Genomic DNA, 22,920 nt, shown 5'->3' with positions numbered 1-22,920 from the left:
AGGAACAACAAAGCAAAATGCAGCTTATCAGGACCAGGAAGAGAACCCCCTTTCTTCTACAGTGTCTTTCTAAAGTCCTGAACTGATAGAACTTAATGCTATGCTCACTGTAAAGGGAAAATGCTTAAAGGAGTTTAATCCATTATTACAGAATAGGTACTGAGGGTGGATTTGGAATTGAGAGGCGAAAGATTGATGATACAGAAGGCCGGACTAGACCTGCCCCACAGGGTCTAATGCCAAGCCTCAAAAACAGAAGAAGTGCCTGTAAATAACCTGCCTGCTAAAATCAAGTCTTCACACTCTGAAGGAAAACAATACAATTCAGACTCCTTAAATGTCCACAAGTCCAGCATACAATAACAAATTACTGGAAGCATACAATAGCGAATTACTAGAAGCAGCAGCAAAATGTGATTTATAATCTAGAGTAAAAACTGTTACTAAAGACATACCTGAGATGATGCTGTTGGAATAAGAGCATTAATGCCTTTTAAAAAAATACATAGTTCTATGGATGGGGAATCTCAGAATGAAAACTGTTTAACAACAACAACAACAAAAAAAAAAACAGAAAATAATACATCTTGACCTAAGTCTGTCAGGGAGATGACTGCAGGAAACTCTCACTGGTTCTCAGTGCCCATTTTATAGGCAGCATGTCATCTTTTTCAGAGGGTGAATTTTCTTTAGAAACTCTGGTTAGGAAGCAATTCATTCAGCTGAGTTTCACAGGAAATGTTTCACTGAATAATAGTAACAGCATCAGTGTGTGTGGCTGTTTTTCTTGAGGGCCAGGTGCTATCTTGAGTGCTTTCAAATATTCTATTAACCTTTGGTGTTAAGCATTATTCTCATTTTTATAAATTAAAAGACTGCATTTATGTAAGGAACTTACTTAAGGACACTCAGTCAGTAAGGGGCAAAGCTAGGACTCAAATCTAGGATAGCCTGACTCTTAAGGTCTGTATTCTTAACCAGATATACCATTCATGAAAGCTGACTTACATTCTTGTGACTACAAAGTATAATAACTTCTCAGTAGGTTATAAGTTGACTCACAACAGGTATTCTTGGAAGAGCTTCCTGTGTTCTGTTTATTCATGTTTATTCAAAATGTAAAAGTATTCTCATTGGAGAACCATTCAGTAAAATGTAAATGAAAATCATTCAAGTCACCTGCAAGAGAATGTTGACTCATGGTTTTAATTTACTCATATAACCTCTAGAGGAAATCAAAGAAGCAATTAAATTTTCTAGTAATTGTACAAGACTAGAAATTAGAACTGGCCACTGCCACCAATAATGCTCTACCCCCCGGTAAGGTGCTTACTTTTTCTGAGCTTCAGTTTCCTCTCTGATTTTAAAAGGACAAAAGGAATTGGGTTAAATTATCTGAGCTTCCTTACATATTAAAACTAAGTCAAACATTTCCAGATTATTGACCTTTGGGTACTTGAATGATAGACATAGATATTTAACAGGCAAATTAGGTTTTACTGAAGTTCAGAGAACTTAAACTGCCCTTTTAATTTAACTCCATATAAGTAACTTCTAATTTGCATGAGGCAGAAGAGATTTTCCATTTAAGTGGAGTTGCAGAGCAATTAATTGAAGATAAAATTCTGATTGATCCGTTGATTACAGGAGTCTGAACTGAGAGGTCGTATGTCTGTCTACTGTGTAGGGACTTAGGGGAGGGATCAGAATTGTTGTGAAGAGCTGAATCTGAGGGTGGGTGGAAGAAGTAGTAGCATATATATATATATATATATACACACATACACATACACACACACACACATATATATATGGAACAAACATCTGTCAGCATCATACTTTGCCATATTGTTCATTCAGAACTATGATAGTTCCTTCCTAGTTCTAGGAACTAGGAAAGTGCCTGGGGGCTTTTTCATGGGCCACAATTGGAAGAACTGCATATCACTTTGGTAGTCATTCCTTTGGTCAGTACTCAGTCATATGGCCACACTGCAAGGAACATCGGAATTATGTTAAACTGTGTGCTCATGAAGAAGGTTAGAGCAAGGTACACAGAAACCTGGGAAAACTACGCAAGTGGAAAAAAATTAAGGCAATCTTTAGGAAAAACAGTTGTACAAAAAGGAGATTAAAATAGAGATAATAGTGGCTAACATTTGTTGTATGCTTACTGTGTGCCAGGTGTTATTCTAAGCCCTCACATGTTTCATTTATTAATTTTCTTAAAACTTCTATGAGATAAATACTACTATAATCCTCACTTTACAGATGAATATTGATTTCACCAAAAATGTTGATATCACTGTACCTGTTGGAGAATAAGAACCGCATTAAATACTCAAATGTGGTACAAAATCTAAGTGAGGTGAAAATAAGGTCTATGTTATATACTATGTAAAATTAAACAGTCAAAACAAAGTGTAAGCATGCTGTTTGAAAACATGCAGGCAAACATCAGTAGAAACAACTGAAAAAGTTGAAACCCCTCAGGGTGAACAATTCAGGTGTGAGGTATGGAATTGCCCTCTTACTGTTGCACTTTCTAAACTATGTTGGTAAATAGATAAGTACCTGGTATGCAGGAAATTATCGGGAGACATAAAATGAAAACAAAACCATAAAAGATGATTTGGTTATTTATCTGTGGTAGTCATCATTTATACCTTATTTTAATATGGAACAGTGATGGTTTTATAAATTACTAAATAATAGAGCCTTACACTGAAAGGGAGCTAAGACCAAATTTCTAGGCCTGAGTTTATCCTAAACTTTATTGACCAGTCATGTAACCTTCACTTTCTTCAAATCTTAAGGAGACTGTTGAACTAGAGATGATCTTTTACTGTCACTTTAAGTTCTAAGGTTTCATTATTCTAGGTGTTAGACTAATTTTGGTTTTTTAATAATAGGTCTTACTAGGTCTGAAACTAGAGGCTTCAAGGCTAGTTTTGGATGCAGCATGGCCGTTTACTCATAACCAATCTTTTTTTTTTTTTTAGCTAGTATTGGGCATATGTTACAAGATTAGTTATATATTAGCTATATGATTTTCTCAGTACGAGTTTTTGTAAGTACTTACCTGTCTTTTTTTATCCAACAGGGTTTTTTTTCTTAACCTACAGAAAAGTTCATAAATTATAAGTGTGTATATATCTCAACTTTTACAGTGAGCACACCCTAATTACCAGAACCCAGATACTGGATCAAGAAACAGAGCATTACCATGATTCCAGAAGCTCCTTGCAGTTGCCTCCCTCCAGGGATCAGCCATTATCCTGACTTCTAACCTCAGAGATTAGATTTTGAGCTGTATAAATGGCATCTGGTGGTTGTGTAAAATCAAACATCTAGACACATGTAGATTTACATATAAGTAATACATAAATATATATACATATATATCCATAAATATTTATGCTTTTAATCTTTTGGTTTGGGAGAGATTTGTTATTGTTTTTTGTTAGTTTTGTTTCTGGCTTCCCATGATGATACATCTAAATTTGTTGAGATTTCCTACTGATAATGATTATGTAAAAAGCATATGCATTTATTATCCACTTACTACTTCTAAGTACATAGTCATAAAAGCAAAGTTACCCAAAATGAAACTTTTATTCTAGGTCCAGTGGCATTGCAGAGCACGGATGGTTGCAGGAGCCAACTTTTACATTGTTGGACGAGACCCTGCTGGCATGCCTCATCCAGAAACAGGGAAGGATCTTTATGAGCCAAGTCATGGTGCCAAAGTGCTGACGATGGCCCCTGGTTTAATCACTTTGGAAATAGTTCCCTTTCGAGTTGCAGCTTACAACAAGAAAAAGAAGCGTATGGACTACTATGACTCTGAACAGTAAGTCTTACATTCTCTGTACAAATCTTTGAAGTACTTTGTGGTCTAGCTGTACCCAGGGATTTAGCTTGTTGTCTGATCTTTACAACTGTACTGATGACAGGCTTTGTTGTACCCATGTCAGAGAAAGGTAAACCCAGAAAACTAATTTCCCAATATTCTGGAAATTAGAAGTAGAAATAAAACTTGAATCTAGTTTCATGGTTTCAGGAATTTTGTTTTGAAGTCTGTAAGGACAGTATTGTTATTTCTCTGCCTACTGTGTCTGCTGTAGCTTACTGAGCATAAGTAGTTAGAGGACTTGGTGATGATTACTCGGGTAAGCCCAGGGAATCTATGTATGGAGAGAGAGTTTAGCTAATATTTGTGCAATCACTATGTGACAGGCAATGTCCTAATTATTTATGAGTATTAAATTGTTTACAGGTTGTGTCTCTCTTGTATGAAATGCCTGGGGCCAGAAGTGGTTTTGATTTTGAATTCCTTCAGATTTTGGAATATTTGAATATTTGAATGACGTACCTTGGGGATGGGACTCAATTCTAAACATGAAATTCATTTATGTTTCAAATATACCCTTATATGTATAGCTTGGAGGTAATTTTATACAGTATTTTACATAATTTTGTGCATGGAACAATTTGTGTACATTGAGCCATCAGAAAGCAAAGGTGTCAGAGATGGAATTTTCCACTTTTGTCCTGTTGGTGCTCAAAAATTTTCAGATTTTGGAGTATTTTGGAGTGTGGATTGGGGTGCTCAACTTGTATTTTCTATAACAATCTCTAAAGTAGGTACTGTTACCTCCATTTTATAGGTGAGTATCCTGAGGCATACAAAGGCCAAATAGCTTATATAAGGTCACAGGACTAGTAAATGGTAGCTTAGCATATGAAGCCAGGCAGTCTGGTTGTAGAGTCTGTGCTCTTAATCATTAACAGCACAACTTCTGTCTTCAAAGATCTTAGGAAGAGCAAAAAACCCCAAGCTTTTAGTACAAATTATTGGTAGTATTGAACATTGTATTTGTCCATTTTCACAGCATTATAAAAAACTACATGAGACTGGATAATTTATAAAGAAAAGAGATTTAATTGAGTAACAGTTCTGCATGGCTGGGGAGGTAAAGGGGAAACAAAGCACAATCTACATGGCCACAGGAAAGAGAACAAAGCGGGGAAGCGCCACACTTCTAAACCATCAGATCCATGGGAACTCACTATCATGAGAACAGCATGGGGGAAACTGCCCCCATAATCTAATCACCTTCCACTAGGTTCCTCCCCTGTGTGGGGATTACGGTTCAAGATGGAATTTGGGTGGGGACACAGAGCCAAACTATATCAAACATACGTGAGGGGACTTCAAAAAGTTTGTGGAAAATGAAATTAAAACATACAACTAAAAAATGTAAACTTTATTTCTCAACATAAGCTACATCAAGATCAGGACACTTTTGTGAGTGATGATACCAGTCATTTAATCCATTACTGAAGGAGGAGGGTATCTGGAGATCTGGAGACTAGGGATAAAAAAGAACCAAGTGTCCTGGGAATTTAACCATGTCAATGTAGTCTTTTTTGACTGAAGAAAAATGGGTGCCCCTTAAAGATTTTTTAAGATTAGGAAATGAAGCCAGAAAGAGCCAAATTAGGATCTTAGAGGTGGATGCCTAATAGTGTCCCATTGAAATTCCTGTAAAATTGCCCTTGTTTGATGAGACGAATGAGCAGGAGCATTGCCATGGTGGAGAAGGACTCTGGTGAAGCTTTCCTGGGCATTTTTCCGCTAAAGCTTTGGCTGACTTTCTCAAAACGTTCTCATAATAAGTAGATGTTGTTGTTCTTTGGCCCTCTCAACAAGCAAAATGCCTTGAGCATCCCAAAAAACTGTTTCCATGACCTTTGCTCTTGACTGATTCACTTTTACTTCGACTGGACCACTTCTGCCTCTTGGTAGTCATTGCTTGATTGTGCTTTATTTTCAGGATTGTACTCGTAAAGCCACGTTTGGTCTCCTCCCTCAATTCTTACCAGGATCTTGATCCCACTTGTTTAAAATATCCATTGACAGCTTTGCTCTTGTCTGCAGCTGATCTGGGTTTGGCACCAGTCAAGTGGAAAGTTTGCTTAACTTTAATTTTAATTTTAACTTTAACTTGAATTTAACTTTAATTTTACAGTCAGAATCGTGTAAGCCACACCAATCGAGATGTCTATGGTGTTGGCTTTTGTTTCTACTGTTAATTGTTGGTCTTGGGCATGGAAAAGATTAACTTCTTCCTTGAAAATTTATGTGGTCTGCCACTGTGGGCATCATCTCCAACATCATTTTGTCTCTTCTTAAAATGTAAATTGCTGATTTCTTTGAGACATTATCCCCATAAACTTTTCCTGAAGCATCAGTGATTTCACCATTCTTTTACCCAAGCTTCACCATAAAGTTGGTGTTTGTTCTTGCTTCAGTTTTAGCAGAATTCATATTGCCCTGATAGGGGCTCTTTTCAAACTGATGTCTTACCCTTCCTAGTGCCTCAAATTAGATCCTGTTCAGACATGGTATAATCAGTTAGTGCGAGTTTATTTTGGTGAAAAATTGAAATCCATGCATAGTTTTTTTTCATAATGAACATTTTCTATGAACCTTTTGGAGACCCGTTGTATCTGTCTCTCTTTGACTGACAGAATTGTATTAATTTTCATCTATAGGTAGTACACTCTGCAAGTTTAAAGTGGTAGTGTGACAGGTAGGTAGCCCTGTCCTTGCTATGTGAATTGAGAGTCCTGTCTTCTCTGCCCTGTTTCCATGTCTCTGGAATAAAGGCAGTCGACAGGATGATTCCCTCTTAGCCCAAAATGTATAGCTCTTTGCATTGTCTAGAGCACCTAGTCATTTTTATACCTTAGTAGGTACTTGTACATATGGATTGTTTTGTGCTTGACCTTTATTTAGTATACCTGCTCTTTTACTACAAATCACAATCCACATTCAGCAAGCAAACAGATAATTCAGCAAGCAAAAAAAGTAATTTTTTTAATTTACATTTTTATCAGTGTCAGCTCTACTGACATGTACTAATTGGAAATTGACTATGGCCTAGTAACCATTAATCTGAAAGCTGCCATCCTTTGCCTTGGTACTTCATAGTTGGTTTCCCATTTAGGAATAATGCAGCCCAGACACTGTGTCCTCATTTGTGTGGCTCATTTTGTAATAGTGGAGACAGAAGAGACAAAGAAACCTTTAAAAAATTAAAACAACATTCTCTTGTTTCTAAAATGGATGTAAAGTTTGTTGTCATTTGATTTATTTGAAATAAATGATAAGTTGTCTGGAGAAAGAAGTACTATTATTACCAGTGGAGATTGGGGGATGTTAGGTTTCTCATTAATGACAGAAATAATTCTGGAGACAGTGCATACTTTGAGATGATAGCAGACTTTTCTGAGAGGTGAACTGTAGCTAAAATACAGGAAAGTCTTATGAGAGTCAATGAACAGAAAAGGCTTTCATAACTGGGGCGGGCAAGTGTAAAAGGACTCCTGGCTTGTTCCCTGTATAATTCAAGACAGGAGGTATTCTAGTTTATATTTTCTGAAGATCTGAAATGTGGCCCAGATTCTGGTATACTTCTGAACCACACCAAGAGAAAAATTTGCAACAAACTAGAACATTTTTACCCTTGTACAAAATTAGGTTTGTGAACATTTAGAAATAGTTCTAAATCATGTGGAGTTTTTTTGCTTTTAAAAGAAACATGTATATGTATCTGCATATATACTATATATGTACACCTAGTACGATTTCACTGTCTAAAAAGTGCAACTGTAAAAGTGATGTGCTGAGAGTTGTAAAAGGATTTTTTCTACCAATGGACCTTTTCTACCAAAGGATGCCTTAAAAGTTTTTTAAGAAAAAAAAAAGAATAAAAAGAAATTATAGTAAACTTTGAACTGTTTTACCACAAAAGGTGATTAAAACTTTAAAATATAAATTGATTATTAAGGGAAGTAAAAAAGTTTTGGGTACAGTTCTGCCCTTTTATGGTAGGCCATTGTCAAAAATTCTGATTTACTTAGTCTGGGGAGAGGCCTTATCATTTGTAGTTCTTTTAAAAGCTGCCTACCCTAAAATCACTAAAAGAGGGTAGAAGTGCCTTCCTACAGATCTATAAAACATACAATGTCAAGTGAAATGCTGGGCCCAGAAACCTTTTGCTTCTCACCTAGCATAAAATTTATTTAGTTTTTGTATAAGGGATTATGAACACAATCTTGTTCTGAGAGTTAGGATTAACTTCCTTAAGTTGCTAATAGAGTGGCAAGGGAGAGAAAGAAGAGAGAAATAAAATTATTCTGCTAGTGGCTAAATGCTTAAAACTTAGGTGAATTTCCATTTTGATGAGTTATGAAAACAAAACCAAACTAAAAAGAGTAGAGCTTTTCTTGACACTTCTTGTGCCGAAATGTTTCATTACTGTGGTCTCTGCATGATCAGTTGGTTTAATCATACACAGGACCCTAAACCCCATCTGTATGTAGTTGACTGATGTGCTGGTAAGCCTTTGATAACTTTGATATTTGGTTAAATAACTGTGTAGTATTGCTTTAAGTTTCTCTTTTAATCATTCAGAAGCTAAATAATTACATCAGTTCTCATAAGATTTTCCAAGGATGAATTCTATATTAGTTGCATGAGTGGCTCATTTTCTTGGAATCTTTTGGGGGTTACCAAATCTTAGTAAGTAATAACTGGGGAAGCTTTAAAACTGCCTTAGTTTTCTAACTTTTTGCGTTTGTGTTCAAAAGTAATTAAGTTGATGGTAATATGTTGGAAAGTGATTAAAATTTTGTGGAAAGGCGATAGCCTTTGATGTAGTGAGAAAACAGTTATTAATTATGCACAGATGAGGTTGTCTTTTGTTTGATTAATGGATGTTACTTAGTGCCAGCTTTTATGTAATTAATGAATTTGTTTTGTTTTTTATTTGATTAAATACCAATGTAAGACAAGGCTTAGGAGAAAAGAAACAAACTTCATGAAGATTTCAGGCAAAACATTGTTGATAGGAATTATGACAAAAATCATCTGTTTATATTTAGAAAGTTAAGGAGGTTCAAATTAGTTGTAATAGGGACTAAAGGAAATTTAGTTTTAGGACTACAAGATTAAAGCTCATTCTTTCAGATATTGCAAATAAACTTTTAGAGGTAATTCAATTATCTTATTTATATTTTTTTCCTCTATTATAAAGTAAGTCTTTGTATTAGTGTAGACAGATACAGAATTATTCAGATTAGTGAAATAGTAAACTCAGAAAGCAGACAGAGTACACACGAGTGAGAGTGCCTTGTGGAAATTTGTAAATGAATGGGTAGGTGGACATAAATGCCTGTTGTCTGGTTATTTCCACATCTTCAATACAGTATTTCTTTCGTGTGTTTGATGCCAGAGTGTACTTTAAATCATGTACTATTAGTGTCATTTTTAAAAAACACTCTGTAGGCATCTTTCGAGGCTTTTTCAGATGTACTTTCCATGGGAGAGCTCATCTGTTCCTGTGGTTTCTGTGGGGGTGATTTTTAAACCTGTACATCAGTGTTTCCCAGTCGTATTAGTTTGTTGTTGTTGTGTAACAAAGCACCACTTAAAATAACACCCCTTTATTACCTCATGCATAGTTCTTTAGGGCAGAAGACTGGGTGTGCTTGACAGGGTTCTCAGACCAGGTTGGGTTCTTATCTGAAGGCTCTGAAAAGAATCCACTGTCAAGTTGAACCTTGTTATTAGCAGAGTTCAGTTCCTTCTAGTTACAGAACTGAAGTCCTTATCTTCTTACTGGCTATTGGCTGAGGATTGCTGTCTGTTCCTAGAGGCCACTTTTGGTCTTTTTTTGTGGACCCCTCCCTCTCAGCAGTAGATCCTGCCTCATGTTGCGTCCCTGTCATGCCTCAGATCTCTCTGACTTCCCTTCTGCTGCAAGACAGGAAAATTTGAGTGATTAGCTTAGGGCCACCCAGATAATTTTGCTATCTTGAGGTCAACTGATGAGTAACTTTAATTGTATATGCAAAATCTCTTTTGCGACGCGGTAACATGGGATAGTAATAACACTGGGGGCAAAGGTCATTGAGGCCATGTTAGAATTCTGCCTGCCATACTAGTGAACATTTCTACTTAAATTTCTTGCTTCTTTGATTTCTTTATAAATTTATTTCTTCTTTGACCATTCCTTAAAATGACCAAAACCAGCTTTACCTTTACCCTCATAATATCCCCAAATCCTGCATTTCTTTAGTTACTTCTTATTCGCACTATATAGAACCTTCAAGTCCTTTATCCTTTTCCCTCACTCTTCATAGCCAAGTCTTATCAAGTTGACCACTGAAATGTTTCTTGTGTGAATTCTTTCCTTTCCCTTTCTTGCCACAGTCTTTGCAATACACAAGTATTTCTGTTAGAGTATTGGGAAACTGTCTTTTCTGTTAATTCATAAAATGTTTTGTTTTTATTAATTTTGATGTTTCTTCTGAATACATGTAGAGTCTGACTATAACTGCATGAATTTACCAGTGAATCTCATCCTGTATTTGTCAATTTTGCACATACTTTATTGTGGGGAGTTGCTTCATGATCATTAATAGATAAGACCTAATTTAAACTCTATCATGTTGTCTTCTAGTATGCATTTGTATATATTTGTATAGGTATAGTATAACTATGTATACTTTTGAAAATCAAATTATTTTATATATACTGGATCTTGTATTGAGGTCAATATATTCTATTGAAATTAGTAAAAACTTTGACTTCACTTTGCATTGTTCATTTATTAACTTCTTATGGAGCCTTTACTATTTGCAAGCCATTGCTAGGTTGTAGGCACTATAGTTGGAAACAGGTAGATATTGTCATCGCCCTTATGGAACTCAAATTCTAGGAAAGAAGACAGATAGTAAACCACTGACCACACAATTAAGGATGATAAGTACTTGGCAGAGGACTGTGGGAAACTCGGCACTTGTTTGAGTAAGTCTGAGGTACCGGGGATAGGTTCCTGGAGTAAGTGATGTTTGTGCTAAGCTCCAGAAGATGAGTTGGCACTCCTTTGATGAAGAAGGGAATAATAGTATTCTGGACAAAAGGATCTGTGCATCTCAAGGTCCTGGGTGAGAAGGATCATAGAGGGTTGAACTGAGTGAGGTAGAACAGAGTCAAAGGAGGATGATGAGATATTCGGGGCCTAGATAAGGCAGTTCTTGAAAGGTAGGAGCTGGAGTTGATAAGAATTTTTAAAAGATGGTGGTGTGACTGCGGATTGGTTATAAAAAATTCAGGTTTCTGGTAAAGAGGTAGGTTAGATTTACAGATTGCCTTTCTGAAGAAATTAAAAATGCTGAATTAAATAAAACATTTTCATAAAAGTATTGTGGATCTGATAAGATGGTGATAAGAACTGTGAGGCCAAAACCAGTAAGTGAATGCTGAAAAGTCAGATAAGCTGAGCGTTGAAGCTGCTTTTGCCCTGGTAAACCTAGCAAACTTGAGAGTATTGATTTTCAATGCCTCAGAGTATGGATGGGAACAGAAAATACAACTCTGGTCATGATCAAGGTGGAGAGCCTAATAGGAGACACTCCCATTCAGTTGAGACTCCCTCCTACCTTAATTAAGTGTAAGGGAGAACCTGAAGTGAACCCGATTCCTTCCCCTGTTCTAGGAGACTGTGAGCAGGACATTCTGCTTTAAGCTCGAAAGCTGGAATCTCTCTTCATATGGGCCAAACTTACATTACCTGGGTGATATTAAAACAAACAAAAAACCCTCAAGTCATGAAGTTAGTTTTTTGTGGTTCTTGACTAGGCAGGCCTCTAAGCATTCAGCAGAAGCAAACATAAACTCTTCTCAGAGCAGCACATCAGCATCCTAGGTCTCAGTTTACTCCTATAAATATTTATATATACTTAATGAACAGTTTTAGTCAAAAATGACAAAGGATACAAGGAAACAAAGTACCATAAGCAAGAAAAAAATGAAAACTGTAGTCAGCAGAAGCAGACCTGCAGAGACTTCACGTTAGAATTACCAGATACAGATTACAAAAGCACTATACTTGTAGTGTTTGTAAAACCAAGGACAAGTGTGAAAGTATCCACATGGAACATAAAAGTTATAAAAGTGACCTAGGAGTTTAGAAAAGAGAAAGACAGGGAGGTGAGTGTGTAAGTGTGTATCTGTATCATATGGGTGGGTTGCAGTGGGCAGATTGAAGGAAGTGGGTTGACGTCGAAGCATCTTCAGGAGGCACAGTCAGTAGGACTTGTAGTATAATTGTTATATTAAATGAAGGCTGTTTTGTTTTTTCTTATCAAATACATAAATCTACTCACCTCCCCCGTTTCAAAACAGACAACCAATTTAGTTCAATATCCTCCTTTGTAATTCCACAGGTAATGGGTAGAGAGTTTTAATGGAAAGAACTGTAGGTATAAAAGTGTGATGGAATTAGTGAAGAGTTCGTGTTACACACACCATCGTTATTGTGTACAATTTTAAGTTTTCTGTACAGCAAATCTTTTGATTCCAAACGTGTTCGGATGGCAAGAGTCTGCTTCTACATTTCATAAAGCAGTTAATAAAAGATCTTGTGTATTTTGCTCTCTTTAGAATATTTTATCTAACAATAGAAGATGGCAAACTTTCTTTAATCAGTAATGAAACAGATGACATGGAAATATGCATTATTTGTTTTATCCTTTCAATAGCCCCTCTTTTGAAACCATTCTAGAGAGGTGAGAAGCTTACATTTTCTGGAAATAAAATAAAAGTGATTTTTTTCCCTTAGTGGTTAATACTAGGAATGATAGATGACACCATTAGAGAGATGTTATTATGGTATTTTTGGTATAAAACCCAGCAATATCCATATGCTGCTTTTAATCAACCATAGTATCTGGGAGAAAGAAGGGAGGGAGAAGGGGAGATATGCATGGAGCAGTAAACAGCAATTGAAACAGAGCAGTACTCTTGGGCTTTGCCCCCAGTGTAGAATTCTGATGAGCTGGAATCGACTACGTTGAAGACATTTTTTTAAATGCCAGGAAGCCAAAGTAGCTTTGAACCCAAAACAGGACAAAGGTCATTTTCTCTCTCTCTAAAGCCCTGACCAGGTTTGACCACTCTTGTAAAGTATCAGTACCAAAAACAAAGTAAAAAGAGCAAATGAGACGGTTCCCGAAAGAGTATTTTCCCTAGTGCTTATGTAGAGCAGTCCAGGTCTCCCCATACAAGTGCCCTTGTCCTCCGTGGAAGGAAAATAGGTCCCAGTCATTTGTGCTCACTCTGAAAAACCTCTCTTCCTAGAAAGTTTCTTCTTTGTGGCTAAGTGGGGTGCCCTGATTTCAGTGCATTTTTGGGTGAATAAGGGGTAAATGGGATAAGTGCCCCCTAAGAGGTCAACCAATTGAAAATATGTTTGAGAAAAATTATGAGAGCATTTAAAAAGAGAAAAATAACACCTGTGTCACCAATACTTTTTGTGTGGTTTGCTTTTATTCTCTTTATACATTCATCTAACACAGTTGTGCATAGTTGAGTTTATAATATAATAGAGTTTTGTGTCCTGCTTTTTAATTTACTTTTCATGAGCATTGTTCCATGCTACTAGAAGTTCTCTGTAATCATTTTAATGGCTCTTTGTCAGTGTCTGGTACCATACTAGGCCATAAGTCTCACTGGTTGTAGTTGAATAAAGAAGTTTATGAAGGCTCCCCCCTACTCTGGAAGAGGCTTCCTCATCACACACTCAAGTCCTTAGGTATCACTCTGGGCAGGTAGCATCCATCTCCTTGTCCCATTTCTTCCCACTCCTCTTAAAAACACAGAGTATAGTTTTTCTGTATCTGTACCATCAGATGCCACTGAGATCTGGACATGATGTTGCCTTAGGCTGTAGACCTGAGCTGTGTCCAATCATTGACCTTCTTTCTTACCGTAAAGAGGTCTAGGAGGAAATAACTATAAAGCTCTATGTCTTATATAGTGATGTTTTGTTCTGTTACCTGCTTTTCTTTTTTTCTGTGACTTTGAGATTTCTTTTTTCTTTTCTGCCCCTTTAGGGCGAGGGTGTGATTTATATTTTATAAAACTATCAACCCAAGCTTGCCTTCTTATTATACCCATTAGCAGGGTTTCTCAATCTCAGGAGTATTGGCCTTTTGGGCCAGATAATGCTTTGTTCTGGAGAGGCTGTCCTATGCATTGTAGGATGTTTGCCCTGGGGAAGGGGAAGAGGATGGCAAAAATCATCTCTGTTGAGAAATTGAGTTGATTTTGCAGTACACTTTAGGACAGCCCTGGAAGTCCATTATTTGGCTGAATATTTAATAGGTGCTGCACTCTAGCCTTTATTTAGAAGACTGGAGTGCGGGGAGGAAAACATGACAAATGAGTGGCTTTTATTAATTAGATTTTAGATAATTCAATTTTTCATGCCTTTCAGTTGGTCTTTGGTTTGAAAATAAAAATTGTTAAATTCATCATGTATGGTATCAAACAGTGCTTTTTAGTCCCTAAAAAGAAAGCTGTAAATGTTTATCTTATTTTGAAGAGAATTTTTAACCCCAGTCTTGAAAATGCTTAGTGTTTTGATGTATACTATGTTTGATGTAACCCACTTTCAAGTTAGATTAAAAAGTTAATTAGACTCAAAATAAATTCACTTACAAGTTACCACTATTATTTTTCGTCCTATCAAAGAAGAAATTCCCTTTTGCTTCTCTGAATTGCTTGTTGCCTAGCTAGCACTTTTAAAAAGCTGGTCTAATTGAATATGAACCTTGAAAAGATACACATGAAGGGCCATCTGCTGACCCTAGCTCTTGTCCATGTGAGCAACTTGTAATGGTGGCTGTGATGGCCATGTATGTGGAGTGAGAAACAGCAGATGGTTGTAAAGATTTAAAATCTTCAACAAGTGGCCGAGAGTCATTTCCACTTTGGAGTTAGTGAAGATGCTGGCCACATGTGGTTAGTATGTTATGAAGGGTTTCACATATTCTGCTCATTTGGGTTTTTTTTTCCCCTCCTTGCTGTTCTAACCTCCTCTCTTTTAAGAGCTAGCATTCTGTCTGCTGTAGATTATAAGAAGCTGTAACCAAGTGGTTTTGAGAAGGAAAAAAGCAAACATCCTTGTATTCCTTTTTCCAGGTGCCATAGAAGATTGGTTAACTAGTATAATGAAGTGGCCCAAATTAGAATTTATTTGTAGTGAAAACCTAAGGTCCCATATTTAGTAGCCTTTCCTGCAACTGGCAGATTCCTGATTACTCACAGGTGAAGTTCAGAGATAATTTTAGCCCATTCCAGAAATTCTTCAGTTTTTTTTTAAATTTAGTTATTTCTGTAAAATAATGTCCATTTGAATGAAGATGTACTTGTGAAAAATATGATTTGATTATGGTGACTCTTGAGTCAACTCCTTGAACCTACATTCTGATAAAAAGTTAAAATCCTTGTGTGACAGAGATAGAAATATAAGTATGAGGCAGAGGAAAATGTGTTTTCCGTAGCCAGGGTGGAGTGGAACCACCGCCATGTGGAAGTGGAAACTCCCATTTCGTGTGATGAACAAATGCTTGTGGCATGCAGGGCAGATGGAGTGTGAAATAGCTTCAGGACAAGAGGTACCCAGGGACCTTGGTTTAAAATTGCAATTTCAGAAGGAATGCAAGCAGACTTCTGGATTTCAGACAGTTTGGCATTCTGGGGAAAGAAAGGACTTTAATTAGTCTGGTTTTTTTCCAAAAAGTTAGGCAGAGCCATCCAACAAGCTGCTGTCTTCTTTTTCTTTGCCTTCAAGAACAAGCACTTTATGCAAGTGATAAGTTTTTCTTTTTTGAAACCGGAGTTTAAAATGTACATGACTGGAAAGCTCTAGCATCATAATTTTTCAAAATGAAGTTTTATTTAGGGAGCCGATAAGTGAACCTCCTACGAAACTGAAACACATTCAGTCAGTATTTTGTTAAATTATTCTTGACCAAGCCAGTTTTTAACTTTACATCTGGCTAGAGCAAGCATTTTTGGATATAGTTGAAAAGCTATCTGGACCCCCTCCATAGCTACTCAACTCCCTTAACTTCTTGTCTAGGCTCTGCTCGCTAAGTCTTGTCCTGAGATGTAACCTCTCTGGCCTGGAGATAAAGTCAACTAACTGCATTGATGGATTATTTTATATATTCATTCGCACGCAGATTCTCCACACCCTCAGAAGGCAACCTGACATCTTTATTGAGAAAATTAAGACCGTCTTGCATTAACCACCACATCTTTTTCTAACACCAAATCATTTCTTTCTCTCTCTCTCCACCCTGCCCCCACCTTCTCTTTCCTCTTTTCATCACTCCTCACCCTCCTCCTTGTCAAAGCCCCTCTCCCTGTGTCTTCATCCTGGCCTTCCTTCTCCAGCCTATGTTTCTCTTATTTCTTTTCCTGGCGCTCATCCTCCTCCCCTTTCTCATTCTTGCCACTTATTTTCTCCTGCCTATATAACTTGTTAAGCCTTCTCTGGTTTCCTTAAAAAAAAAAAAAAAAAATCGCATCTTAACTCCATTGTGTATCTCTGCCATTTCGCCGCTCCATCTCTTTCTTTCATCATCTATTAAAACTCCTATATTAAGGAAGATTTAAATTCTGATTTGTAAATTCAGTATTTTGTTCCCTACTGTGGCCATCTTCCTAAGCCTTTTGTGACCTTACCATTTTTAAGTTTCCCTCCTTCCATGACTGCATATAATCATCTTGGTTCTCTTTCTACCTTTTTGAAAAATGCTTTGCCTTTTGGTGAGTTTTCTTTCTTTGGAGAGCTTCTCCATTTTCTCAAACTCAGTTTTTGTTTTAGTTTTGATACACTTACAAATTGTTTCTAACTCCAGCTCTCCTGATTGTTTTTGAAATCTCTTCTCTCGTAGCCTTGCTTATTTTCCTAGGCTCGTTTCACATGCAGTAACTTTGTTTTTCTCCCCTTAAATCATAGTCCTTTATGTAATATAAAGATAATAGTTTACTTTATTTTGAACTATAGTAACTAGCCCATCTGCATGGGCCCATATATCATGGTTGACTTGACATTTCTTGCACATTGAATAGGATAGAGGTGGGAGATACTCCCTACGTTTACAAACTCTCTGAATCAAACCATCTTGTTTTGAAGCAATATCTGTTAATCTTTCCTTTTTATCCATCATCTTCAATAATTTGGTGTAGACATGTAAAATGTGTTTTACCTAAGAAGATGAGAGTTGAAATACTGAGTTGAATGTGTATGTCTACTTCCTGGTAATGCAGGGAATAGGAAGAATAGACAGGATGACTAGGGGAGGATGTCACATATCTGAATTAAAGTAGTAGTACCTTTCTGCTTAATAGTTAGGAAGGAGATTATAAAACACTGACATTGATTTTTCTTGTGACTGATTAAATGAGTCACACTAGTTTAGCATTCCAGAATAAAACTCTTAGGCATGTTTCAAAGGGGAGTGGAGCATTTGTTAAAATCCTGGTTCCTCACTGGGAAGTTGGAAAGGCCAGAATTGGAGCCAGTAGTGAAGCTAAGAGGTAGAACTAGACCAGGAACCAAGTGTCAAGTTGATTGTATGAACTGACAGCAGTGATCAGGCAGAGGGGTAGGTCAGGTACAGGAGATGCTTGGAGACTGGTGTTAAAAAGAAAAAAAAAAACAAGCCCAAGACTCATATAAACCCTATGAGCAGCTGAGTCATTGAGCACACAGATAACAAATGTCAAACGGAAGAAACCAGAAGCTTGATATACCACCTAGATCACTAAGGAAATAATAACACTTCTTTCTTGTTCTAGAGCCCACCTTAGTGAGTGGACAGCCCACAAGCTCATAGCTAGACTCAGTGAACTGTGATAAGGAAGATGGTGGAAAGCTGACTAGTGTGGAGGTGAGTGAGGTCAGAGAGAATACAGAGCTGAAGAGGATTATTGATGAGATCATTATGAAGGGCATGCTGAAACTTCTAATATGAATAGTCCAGATTTAGATAAAAGGGAATGAAGAAGTAGCCCAAACTTCAGTAACTGACATTTCTTATATTATGTATTTATGTGTTCACTTATTTATATCAGCACTCCTATCCCATCTTAATGCATGTTAGTTTTTTGTCTTAAGACCCTCTGCCACCCACTTCTAGGACCCATTCTTAATTTGTTACATTTGAATAAAACATTAATGGCTTTCAAAAAACAAAGGAGTGGCACAAGTTGACCACAGTATTCAGTAAAGCTAAATTCCCCTTTTTGCCACAGTATAAAGATTAGTCACTCACTGAGGGCTATGAATGGTGCTATATTGAACCAATACATTTTCCTATACATGTACCTATTTATCCTTTCATATTTCACCAAATATTTACTGAGCTCCTACTTAGATAAATAAACCACCTTATCACTGGTTAGTTAATATTTATTGACTATGAATATATTTGATGTCCCTAGCACCATTCAGATATATATTTTACTGCTAATGTCTGTCATTTACAGGTGTGTTAATAGCCATTATAATTGTTGTGGGGCCAGAATGATCACTTTGGATAGAGATTTTTAAAATAAGTTTTTACTCATTTTAAAATTATTGATAATAATTGATATTTTTGTTTGATTTTCATAATATTAATAATTGATAAAATGATCATTGTAGAAAACTTCAGAAAACATGAACAGAATAAAAAGCACTTGTTAAGACCACTTCCCAGAGATAACCACTGTTAACATTTGGGCATATTTCTTCTTTTTTTTAAACCCCAATAATGAGTACATAGGGTATATTTCTTTATGTGCTCATTCATATTCTCTCTGTCTCTGTCTCTCTCTCTCTCTCTCTCTGTATTTTCTCTATTATAGCAGTGATACTTGTCTGAGTTCAGGCTGCTATAAAAAAATACCATAACCTGGAAGGCTTAGACGACAAACATTTATTTCTCACAGTTCTAGAGGTTGGGAAGTCCAAGATCAAGGTGCCAGCAGATGCAGTGTCTGGTGAGGACCCTTTTACCTGGTTGTGGATGGCTGCCTTCTTGCTGTGTCCTCACGTAGAGGAAAGAGCAAGAATCTCCTGTCTCTTTGTTTTCTTATAAGGGGATTAATCCCATCATGGGGGGCCCACCCTTTTGGCCTCATTTAATTCTAATTACTTCCCTAAGGTTCCACCTATGAGTTCATAGCAATGTTTATATATAGTTTTGTGTCCTGGTTATTTTATTTATCATTAATCACATCATGAGCATCTTATCCCATCCTTACTTTAATGACTATGTAATATTCTACTCAGGACTGTACTGTAACTTATTTAGGATCTTTTGGCCTTTAGGTTATTTATAGTATTTTGCTATTGTAAAATGACTTTCACATAGCTGTCTTAGGCATAATATTTGTCTGCCTCTAATTATTTCCTTTTAGGTTTGTAGAAGTGTGATTATTAGTTAAAACATACTTGGCATACCTCCAGAAGCGAGGGCCACTTGGTAGTTTATGATTGCACTGAGTTCTCAGGTTAAGTCTATAAATAATGAAGAGAGGAAGGAACATAGAACTGCCAACTAGAAGTAAACAGGCTCATGAGCTGGTGACCTGGGCAATTCTGAATGCTTGCTGAGTCATAGTTGGCCATCCAGGTTGATTCCCATGTTTGAAAGAAGAGGATGAATTTAAGGTAATCAATATATGCCATACCTATACGTGCTCTGTGCTTAGTGATTTGAGGGCTTTTGTGCGTTTTTGTATGTGTGAAGATGAGAAAAACTATCAATGCTACCTCTGTTGTGTCTTGTCCATTAAATAGTATTGATTATTGCTATTTACTTGCTGTTCCAGAAAAAAACAAAATTCAATTTTACTCTTAATATTTCAGCATTAATTTAGCCTTTCAGGTTGTAACTTCCTTTAAAGTTTTCAATTTGTGCTAGCTAAATTAGATTTAGTGTTTTCTTGAGAAAAAAAAAAAATCTAATTCTAGATTAGTGACTGCCAGGAGCTGGGGAGGAGAGGGCAGAGGGGCGATGCAGGTATGACTATAAAAGGGCAACCCGTGGGATGGACATGGTTTTGGAAGTGTTCTGTAACTTCACTGTGGCGGCTACATGAACCTACACATGTGATAAAGTAATACAGTATTAAGTGTATAAGAGAAATGAGTACAAGTAAAATTAGGAAAGTCTGAGTAAGATTGGTAGATTGTTTCCACACTGATACCCTGGCTGTGATATGCCGTTATTTTGCAAGGTGTTACCTTTGGGAGGAAACTGGATGAAGGGTACAATGGTGACTGGCTATATTATTTCTTACAATTTCATGTGACTCTACAATGGTCTTAATAAAAATTTCCATATTTTTTTTTCTGGTTTCTAAAAATTAGTAATATTCAATAGTGTGGTGTTTTTTGTTCAGTGACAAATTTGAAATCAGATTTATATTCACAAGTACTATGTTCAGTATTTTTTTTCATTAAGCTTATCTAATAGGAACAGAAGGAACAAATGCTTTTTAAAAATCTAAGTTTCTAAAATTATGAAATAATTTTCTTTTTTTCCTCTCCTTTAGCCATGAAGACTTTGAATTTATTTCAGGAACACGAATGCGCAAACTTGCTCGAGAAGGCCAGAAACCACCTGAAGGTTTCATGGCTCCCAAGGCTTGGACTGTGCTGATGGAATACTACAAATCCTTGGAGAAAGCCTAGGCTGTTAACCCAGTCACTCCACCTTTCACACGTTACTAGTAACAAGAGGGGACCACATAGTCTCTGTTGGCATTTCTTTGTGGTGTCTGTCTGGACATGCTTCCTAAAAACAGACCATTTTCCTAAACTTGCATCAGTTTTGGTCTGCCTTGTGAGTTCTGTTTTGAACAAGTGTAACACGCTGATGGTTTTAATGTATCTTTTCCACTTATTATAGTTATATTCCTACAATACAATTTTAAAATTTTGTCGTTTTATATTATATTTATGCTTCTGTCTCATGATTTTTTCAAGCTGTTGTATTAGTTGTAACCAGTAGTACACACATTGAATCTTGATTTTTTCCCCCTTGAAAAAAGAAAAAATTACCAAACAATAAACTTGGCTAGACCTTGTTTTGAGGATTTTACAAGACATCTGTAGCAATTAGATTTTTTTTTCTACATTGAAAATAGAAACTGCCTCCTTTCTTCTTTCCAGTCAGCTATTGATCTTTTCAGCTGTTATAATCTAAAGTATTCTTATGATCTGTGTAAGCTCTGAATGAACTTTACTCAATAAAATTAATTTTTTGGCTTCTTACTTATGTGATACATTTTATATTGCTTTTTTCCACATACCCTTTCCTCCTTATGAACAAGTTTCTGATGGAAGAGGGAAAATGCAGGCATCTTTTATTACTGGAATCCAATACTTAGTTTCGAATACTGTATTACGGTGAACTTTTTGACAGCAGGAGCCTATGTTCCATTATTTAAGTGGGAAAATAATGAGGCAGTCTTAGTCCATCCAAAAAAAAGTTTCTTTGAATATTTCTCTAATATTCTTAAAACACCTGTATAACAGTTTCCAAGGATTTGGAACATAGATGGGTATATACTGCTTTAGTTAGGAAAAACTATGCTGTAGAAACACATCTCTAAATTTGTGCCATTTGATTATACACGTTGACATTCTGTTCACCTTAGTCATTCAGGGTGAAATTCTCCCACCTTATGTTCCTATGTCAAAAAGAGGTTTTAGAGGGAAAGAGCATAAAAATTACACACCAGCTCTTCAGTGTTTTGAATCAGAAGTGACACACATCACCTGCTAGTTCATCGTGCAAAACAGTTCACACGGCCCCACTCACATATAAGGAGGGTTAGGAAATGCAGACTTCTGTGGGTATAGGAGGACAAGTAGACTGGGAATATTGGTGACCATGAGTTGTGAGTGAGTACCAAAGTTGCCATTCTGTTCTCTATATTTGGAATTGGGGAGTAGGGATACGTTTCTTGTATTAGTCCATTTTCATGCTGCTGATTAAAGACATACCTGAGACTGGGAAGGAAAAAAGGTTTGATTGGGCTTACAGTTCCACATGACTGGGGAAGCCTCAGAATCATGATGGGAGGTGAAAGGCACTTCTTACATGGTTGGCAGCAAGAGAAAATGGGGAAGACGCGAAAGTGGAAACCCCTGATAAAACCATCAGATCTCGTGAGACTTATTCACTACCATGAGTTGCCCTTATTCAAACCATGGGCGGTTTCTCCCACCAGCTCCCTCCCACAACACGTGGGAATTATGGGAGTACAATTCAAGATGAGATTTGGGTGGGGACACAGCCAAACCATATCACTCTGCCCCCGGCCCCTCCAAATCTCATGTCCTCACATTTCAAAACCAATCATGCCTTCTCAACAGTACCCCAAGTCTTTACTCATTGCAGCATTAACCCAAAAGTCCACAGTCCAAAGTCTCATCTGAGACACGGCAAGTTCCTCACACCTGTGAGCCTGTAAAATCAAAATCAAGCTAGTTATTCCTAGATACAATGGGGGTACAGGTATTGGGTAAATACAGCCATCCCAAATGGGAGAAATTGGCCAAAACAAAGGGGTTACAGGGCCCATGTAAGTCCAAAACCAGCGGGGCAGTCAAATTTTAAAGCTCCAAAATCATCTTCTTTGACTCCAGGTCATGCTGATGCAAGAAATAGTTTCCCAGAGTCTTGGGCAGATCTGCCTCTGTGACTTTGTGGGGTATAGCCACCACCTGGCTTCTTTAACTGACTGGCTTTAAGACCGTCTGTGGCTTTTCCAGGTGCACAGTGCAAGCTTTGTCCTCAAAAAATGCGCTTTTCTACTGCATCGTCAGGCTGCAATTTTTCTGAACTTTTATGCTCTGTTTACCTTTTAAAATGGAATGCTCTTAACAGCACCCACGTCACCTCTTGAATGCTTTGCTGCTTAGAAATTTCTCCCTCCAGATACCCTAAATCATCTCTCTCACCCTAAATCATCTCTCTCACCCTAAATCA

At 36.9% G+C, this 22,920-nt stretch overlaps 1 protein-coding gene across 2 annotated transcripts in view; it reads left to right on the top strand.

Annotated features, from left to right (window-relative positions):
- Positions 1-21,197, top strand: part of PAPSS1 (3'-phosphoadenosine 5'-phosphosulfate synthase 1) — a 108,969-nt gene extending 87,772 nt beyond the window's left edge. For both annotated transcript variants that reach the window (XM_011945720.1, XM_011945721.1), the window contains exons 11-12: positions 3,624-3,853; positions 20,477-21,197. In XM_011945720.1, coding sequence (XP_011801110.1) covers positions 3,624-3,853; positions 20,477-20,615 — 369 coding nt within the window. In that variant the 3' untranslated portion in view covers positions 20,616-21,197. The remainder of the gene's footprint in view (positions 1-3,623; positions 3,854-20,476) is intronic.
- Positions 21,198-22,920: the final 1,723 nt, after the last annotated feature.

Source organism: Colobus angolensis, unplaced genomic scaffold (assembly GCF_000951035.1).
Source record: "Colobus angolensis palliatus isolate OR3802 unplaced genomic scaffold, Cang.pa_1.0 Scaffold244, whole genome shotgun sequence".
Classification (NCBI taxonomy): Eukaryota; Metazoa; Chordata; class Mammalia; order Primates; family Cercopithecidae; genus Colobus; species Colobus angolensis.
This window is presented reverse-complemented; position numbering and strand designations above follow the sequence as displayed.